At 40.9% G+C, this 7,608-nt stretch overlaps 1 protein-coding gene across 1 annotated transcript in view; it reads left to right on the forward strand.

The window, feature by feature from the left end:
- Nucleotides 1-7,071: 7,071 nt before the first annotated feature.
- LOC101998541 overlaps nt 7,072-7,608 on the forward strand; it is a 12,628-nt gene continuing 12,091 nt past the window's right edge. Inside the window, 1 exon segment of the mRNA XM_026787974.1 lies at nt 7,072-7,198. Within this exon segment, the coding sequence (XP_026643775.1) occupies nt 7,072-7,198 (127 nt within the window).

Here is a 7,608-nt window from a genome sequence, read left to right on the forward strand (position 1 = left end):
AGTCTAAATTTGCATTTTCAAAAGCCAGTGATTCAAGAATTAGTCATCTAGCTTCTGGGTCTGTTACTCCTGTGTTCAGAGCCTTAATTAATCTTTGCAAACAGTCAGTATAGGGTTCTCCCTGTCCCTGTCTAACCCTAGGATATGACTCTACCTTTATTCCTGGCTCTGGTAATCTATCCCAGGCATTTAAGGCTGCCTTGTGGCATAGGGACAATACTTCATCATCATAAAGATGATGGATCTGTGGATCAGTATAAAATCCTACACCAAGAATTTGATCCTGTGAAACCTCTACACCTTTTGCCCTTTCTTGCTCTTCCCCATATGTTTGGATTCTTCCCTGAAATAAACTCCAAACATCAAGGAAGGTCCATCTTTGCAGACTGCTGAAGCTAACTGTGAGAAATCATGGGGGGATAGCCCTGACATTAGAAGCTCAAGTCCTTATTATTTCCTTAACAAATGTAGAATGCAAGCCATAATTAATGATGGCTTGCTTAATTTCCTTTAGGTCATTCATTTCTACTGGCATCCATCTAGCTTCTTTGGCTCCCTTTGAGCCTTTAGAAGTTGATGCTTTATTACATCCTTCCAAGATGTAATAAATTACAGGGTATGTCGCTAAAACCCTGGGTAAACCAGTTCTAACAGCTGGTGGTGGCATTGTATCCTGCCCTTGAATGTTCTCACCCAGTTCATCAGCTCCATAATTCTTTCAATCATTTCAAATCTCTTAATCATTGTCTCACATAAGGCCTAAATCTCCTGACTTGCAAAGGTTTCTAGTGATTTCCCTATGGTATTAATTTTCTGGTCCCCATTCTGCACCTGTGATTCCAAGGTCTTAATGTTTCCTTTCAAAGATAACACCTCCTCCCTGAAGAGCCCCTGGATATCATGTAAGTTGCCATCCTGGAGGTATATTCTGTCTGTTACCTTATCAAAACTCTGTGATAACTTCTGAAAGTCAAATTCAACAGCCTGGACCCTTTCAGGTAAGTTCCTAGTACCCTTAGATAAGGAGTCGATTTTGCCTATCATGGTATTAATCCTATTAATTAATGCCACATATATCCATAATGATATAACATTAAGAAGGAAACTAAAACCTAATAACAAGTAAATTGAGGCACCTCCATAGTCATATAGGCCACTTGTGATTTCTACCAAAGTGGCAGCAAAAGCCGCAGCTAGAGTCCCATTAAAAAAGAAACTTGCCATTTTACCTGTCAGCCACCAGATGGTGATATTTCTGTGTTGTGACTGGAACCACTGCAGGCGTCATGACAAATCCTGTTTTAAAGTCTGCTGTTATTTGTTTAAAAACTGAGGAAAATGAGTCAATTGAGAGGTCAAATGTACACAGAGAGAAAATCCAGAGGCCAGGCACTGAGCAAAAAACGTCAGAGAGCTTCTAGTGGCCAATAAACAAGGAAGCCTGGCCCACTTCAGTCAGGTACACCTGCCCTGCCTCTCTGTTCAACCCAATGCAGAGAGATGTGACACAGCCACTGCACTGATGCTAAAGAGGCCGAGTGCTGTGTGCCTTGTGTCCCTGTCCTGGGATTAAGAGTCAAGCTGCTTGCGACACTCCCAATCAGTTATGGCAGAGATTTCAAACAGCGTTGCTGGGACTTCAAAGGGAGATTTTTTTCCTAAAGAATTTTTAGCCTCTGCAACTGCTTGTGTTTGTGCTGTGAGCTCTGTGACTTAGGCTGCAAGGGGGGATTTAAAATCCCACTCAGAATAGATCAAATTAGGCTAGCAGAGACTGTCCAGACCTGTATATCCTGGAAGGCATGGAGGTTATGGCTGAGGGAGGGCTTGTGCCAAGCCAAGTTGGCAGCAGGCAGCTGAGCCAGAGGCAGGCAGCCGATCCGGGGGATGGGGGGTGGTTCTAAAACCAAATGCTTGGCGCCAGATAATGCACAAAACAATCCCACACCAGTTAGGATTTAAAGAGGTATTTATTTTAGGGGTGAAACTTACAAAACACCAACTGTCAGGAAAGGAGTCTAACCACTGGAGCAGGAGCCAGAACAAAGCACTGGAAACCAAGAGAGCAAGCCAAGGCTTGCCGCTCCTTTTTAAAGAGAAATAGACCATGCTCCAGTGGGCTGGTATTTCAGCGGCTATTGGCTGAAAAAGCAAAAGGCACTCCCGCAGCACAGTGGGCTCATATTTTAGCAGCTATTGGCAGAAGGAGCAGAAGGCGCTCCCGCAGGAAGACTCAACATTCATCATTGAAATGCCATACAGAAATGCATTCTTGAAAAATTGTATAGTAGAATAAAAGCATAGGAATGTGCACTGTATATAGTGGGTAAAGGATAATTCAGAGTAAATAAAATAACTTTCTATTAAAAATCACATCACATCTGAAGCATATGTGAAGCCTGAAAAAGTAAACCTGCCTGCTACTCAAGGCAGATAATTGGTTTGATGCCCAGATACCACACAAATATACAATAAAAAAAGAATTCTATGCATTACCTCTTCAAGTCTAGGTATCCCATGAAATATGCTCCCAGATTCACATATTATGAACATACTAACTCAAATAATGCAAACTTATTGGAAAGAAATAAAATCTGGCTAGGAATGTCTTGTGTATTCATGTGGGATTCTCTTCTGTATGCTGTGAATACCATTGGTTAATAAAGAAACTGTCCTGGCCTGTGATAGGGCAAAAAATACAGCTAGGTGGGGAAAACTAAACTGAATGCAGAGAGAAGCAAAGAGGAGTAAAGAGAAGCCATGTAGCCCTGCCAGAGACAGATGCCAGAACTTTACGCGGTAAGCAATACACAGATTAATGGAGATGGGTTACTTTAAGATATGACTTAGCCAGATATACTCTTAAACTATGGGAAAATAGCAATGCAAATATTACAGTTTCTGTGTGATTATTTCAGGGCTGAGCAACCGGGAACTATCTAGAGGCCTCTTACTACAGTGTATGATCCTCATTCTTAGATAAAAATGCCTTTTCTGCATTTTATGAAAAGCAATCTCAGTGGGTGCCTGTCACAAGTCTTGCAGAAATTAGGGTGTGGGAATCATATGCCTAAGTTTTCCAGAGCATTCAGGTGGTGGATACTCATTTACATCTTGTCATGGGCTTCTCCAACTGCTTGGTGATAGTTCAAGATGAAAGAAACACTGGGAAGAAGATCAAGATTCTGCAGAAAAATAAACCACTCAACATCTAGGAAAATTCTAAGCATCTTGTATGTTTTTGTCAAAAGCACTGAGATGGGAAATCAATAAGAATTTTAGGGAGCACAAATTGGCAGACTGTGCATCTTCCTAAGCCCCCACAACTTACATTTTCCTAGTGATGTCATGTTTATTAACTTTTCCTGTATGACTTCATATATGAATTTTATCACATAAATATTTAATGAAAATATTTGTTCAGTCAATTTTGTTATGGTTTTCTCTCTCTTTAAGAGACAAGCCAAGCCCACTCTTTCCCCCATTCACTGAGGCAGGCTTTTCTTCAGCTTCCACTTTGAGCTTGCTCTCTTTTCCATCTTTCTCTTGGACAGGCAACTCTGCTTCTGCCTCTCTCCCCCCTTCCCCCTTCCCCCTCCATAACCCCTGAATAAATATTCAACCTCACTCTTCATGTCATGTCTATCCATGTCTCTGTCTCCTGCCACCCCCGCCATGTGTCTCCCTGCCTGGGACCAGCCACTGCCTGGGGACAAGCAGCCAACTCTGCCTGGGACTCGCTGTTCCCAGGGCCCGCTGTCTGCTGCCACATGGCCTGCTACCACCATTTGGGACCTACAGCATTTCAGCAGTCTTGCAGCATTTTTTTAAAAAATTATAAAAATTTTGTCATTCCTATAATTTTTTTCAAAAGAGTCAGACCCTTTGACCTTCTTGTTTTATTTGTAATGAATTTGAGAATCTCAGTTGTTACCACATGGGAGAAGAATGTTCATTTATTCAGATAGAATCAGCTCTTCAAGGAGTCAACAGCATCTATATCTATGTTCCTCTGCTATGATCTTATCCAAAATCCTGCCAATGCATGTTAGGGGTTGCAGTCACTTGTTTGCATTTATTATATACTGCATAAAAAGGTCAGGTCATTGTAAAGAAAAAAACTACTGAGATTATCTGAGGCCAGGCCATGCTCTTGCTGAATTAAGCTTATAAGGGCAGTGTCTTGAGGCTATAGCATATAAACAGCAGTTCCCTGCTGTGTGAGCTTTTACCCACTTATATCTATTTTAGCTGTTAAAGAATTACAAGTAAGAATTGGAGGAACAGAGGGTCATGTGGCCCAGTGACTCAGGGTGTTAAACAGATGTGGGAAATTATGTTTCTATTGAAAGACCTGGTTATAAATCTCCACCATTAGATTATGTAGTCAGCAATCAAAAATGTATTGTCAGTTCTCTAAGGAAGGATCACCTTTATCACTTTTTTGCTTACATATCTGCTCTTACTATTTCCTTGTCTGGAATGGACATTATGTTCTGAAACTCGGCCACAGTTCTGCTGCTCCTAAACATTTTCATTACATTGGCTTGGATCTAGTATCAAATATTTTGGATCCCTGACAATGTTCTGTACCCCACATGTTAGTGTGCTATTACTGTCACTCAGGCTCCCCAGAAATGCTCTCTGCCAGTGCCTGTCCAGCCACTGACTATACAGCTGTGGTACCAGATTCTTTATTACTTCAGGAAGTTAGTCAGAAGTTTGGATGCAGCTCTTGTTTTTCACAGTTGCTCATCTGCTTTGGTGACCTAACTATGGTTTAGTTCAGTGGTGCTCCAGGGAAAGTAAAATTCCGATCTTTAACTTTTGGGATACTTTTGTTTTAGTGATTTTTTTCTATCCAGTGTAACAATGCCCAAATAATCTAGTAATTGCTCCCTTGATGGGTTCCCCAGCACTACAGAAGTTTTTTTCTCTTTTAGCCAGTTCTGTGCCCATACTGGAGATGAGTCTTAGTTTCCACTGTCTCTCATCTTGCATCTGACTGTAGATGGCAAGTTTCTTCAGGTCAATGCGCCTGTAAACTAACCTGCATTCTCAAGTTGTTCCCTGACATCTCACCTCAATTTCATGTGTCTGCCTTAGCCTTCATCTCTGAGAAATGTAACTTTGCTTCCTCTCTTTGTACCATGCACAGCATCCTAGAGTTACATTGTTACAAGATGGTCCAGGATGCATTTGCCCTTGGCTGAGCTAATATCAGAAACTCTAATAAACAAATGAAATTACAGTAGTCAGACAACCTTACTAGAAGCTCTTCTAGTGACTTGTCAGGTGTCAGAAGCGGCAAACCATGCCCCCACTTCACATGAGGTTCCTGAGAGATGCAGGAAGCAGTTTCTCTGCTATATGATAATATGAGTCTTCCTGATCTGATAGAGCAGGCAGGAATTGACTATAAAGAAGGTTTTGGGGAGAAACCTGCCTGATGAAAGAACTGGGGAATTTGGGAAAAAGATGAAAATTATTTTACACCTGATTATAAAACCTAACAAAAGAACTATTCTGAAACAGAGAAGAACTTGGCTATGATGAATAACGTTTCTGAGGATACCAGGGCTTTTAAGGCTAACTACCTTTGGTCTTATAAATCAAAATTGGAATTGTGAGGAGCAACAATGAGACAGGTTCAACAATGGAGTAAAACCCACTGAACTATGCTTCTGTAACTGCAAGTAGTTTGCCTCTGAGGTGAAAAACTCAGAAGTTGTTTTATGGTTAATTCAGCTAAGAATTAAGGATATGGTGGCTGGCATGGTACTTAGAAACTGGGAAATATCATAATGGATGATGACGTTCTGATTTTAAAGAATCTCTATACTTTTTGTAAACTGCTTTGACCAGGTAATGATTAACCAGTGACAAGGAAGAAAAGAGTCACTTTCCTTGTGTAAAATTTGCAATAAAAGTCTGAAGTTTGAATCTCAGGGCAGAAGAAGCAGAAAAAGAACTTTCCCTACATCTGATAGTCTGTAGGCTTGCATTAGATTCCTGATATCGTGTATTCATTTGGTCATCCAGACATCCCAGATTGGAGACCCACTTCTCTGCTGAAGCTTGCCCCCAGCAGTCAGGAAAACACTTTGGTAGACAGTTCTGTACCCTACCACACCTATTTCCTTTAACTAGAATGTTCACCTGAACTTCAAAATGGGAAAGTCTTTTAAAAGTGAGAAAGGATAAACTGTTGATATCATTGAGTGATTAGATTCCTGGGGAAATTTCCAGAGAACCTGTCATTGTCAGTTCTTTTATCAGAACAATTGGCAGAGAAACCTAAAATATTTTGTTAATCATCTTCACTAACTGTCCCAATCAACTGTGTCTTTAGGATGATTCAAAAAGTTTAATCAAACTATATTTAAACAGGCATCATTGCTTTTATAAAAAATTTTTCATTATGATTTATAAGTAATTTGCACAGGTAGGAGATGGGAATTCTCATGAAATAATCACACTCTATTAGATACAGTGGTATTCTTTAACAATACAATCATGCTAAGCCAAATATAGCAGGAATGTAGCAACAGTAAGCAGCATTGCTTCAAATGGAACAATTCTGTATTGATGTAATATGAATACAGAAACAAAGAACTTTACATTTGTGTTTATATCCATTGCACTGCTGAAACTATTCATCAAAATACCTTTTTTAATAAATTATACATTAGCACAAACAGTGTTCAGTAAAATCTGAAACATTCTGGTCTAGTTTGGAACACCTGCAGGTCAACCAGCTGAGTTACTAAGATAAAGCATTACTGCATCTCTGCCCAGCTCTGTTCAGGCCCTGGTGATTTGCATGTTCTCAATCATATATTCTTAATAGCATGGTCACACCCCTCTAAGTTTCAGTCAACAACACATCATGGCACAGACATGAAGGTTCCCTCTCAGCTTTCAGTGTTCCTGCTGTTCTAGATTCCAGGTAACGAAAGACAACTATGAAAATGTGTTTGTCCCTTTGTAATCAGTGCAACTGGAGCTTCACAGAAGTCAATTCTATCATGATTAACCAAAAATATTGGTTGTATGTTTCTGATCACAGGCATGATATTTGACATCCAGATGACCCAGTCTCCATCCTTGTCTGCATCTCTAGAAGACAGAGTCAGCATTACTTGCAGAACAAGGGAAAACATTGGTAATGGGTTAGCCTGGTATCAGCAGAAAGCAGGTAACTGTTCTTCTTAAAAAATAATAAAAGGGGCAGGGCAGGGGGTGTTCTTCTTGAACACGGGGCACAGGACAGACACGCACAGCGGAACAAACACAGACACGACACGGCGGCTCCCACGTAGGTCCACTTTAATGGGGGAGGGAAACACAAAAGGACGAAGGATGTGGGACACATGAGGAAAAGGCAGGATGAGAAGAAGGGGCCTCGTGTGGCCCTGCCTTTTAACGGGGGGCACTAGGGAATCTGGGAAGAATATCCCATACCTGCGCGCAGGTGCGCGCACAGGCAACCATAGTCCAGGAGGAGTCTGGGAGTTGTAGTTTTTCAAAAGAACAACATACCACCCTTTTTATTTTGTTAAAAAAATTGGGGGGTCTCAGAGGGTAGGAAATAGGGGCATAGCCCGG

This window comes from Microtus ochrogaster (assembly GCF_000317375.1).
Source record: "Microtus ochrogaster isolate Prairie Vole_2 chromosome 14 unlocalized genomic scaffold, MicOch1.0 chr14_random_3, whole genome shotgun sequence".
Taxonomy (NCBI): Eukaryota; Metazoa; Chordata; class Mammalia; order Rodentia; family Cricetidae; genus Microtus; species Microtus ochrogaster.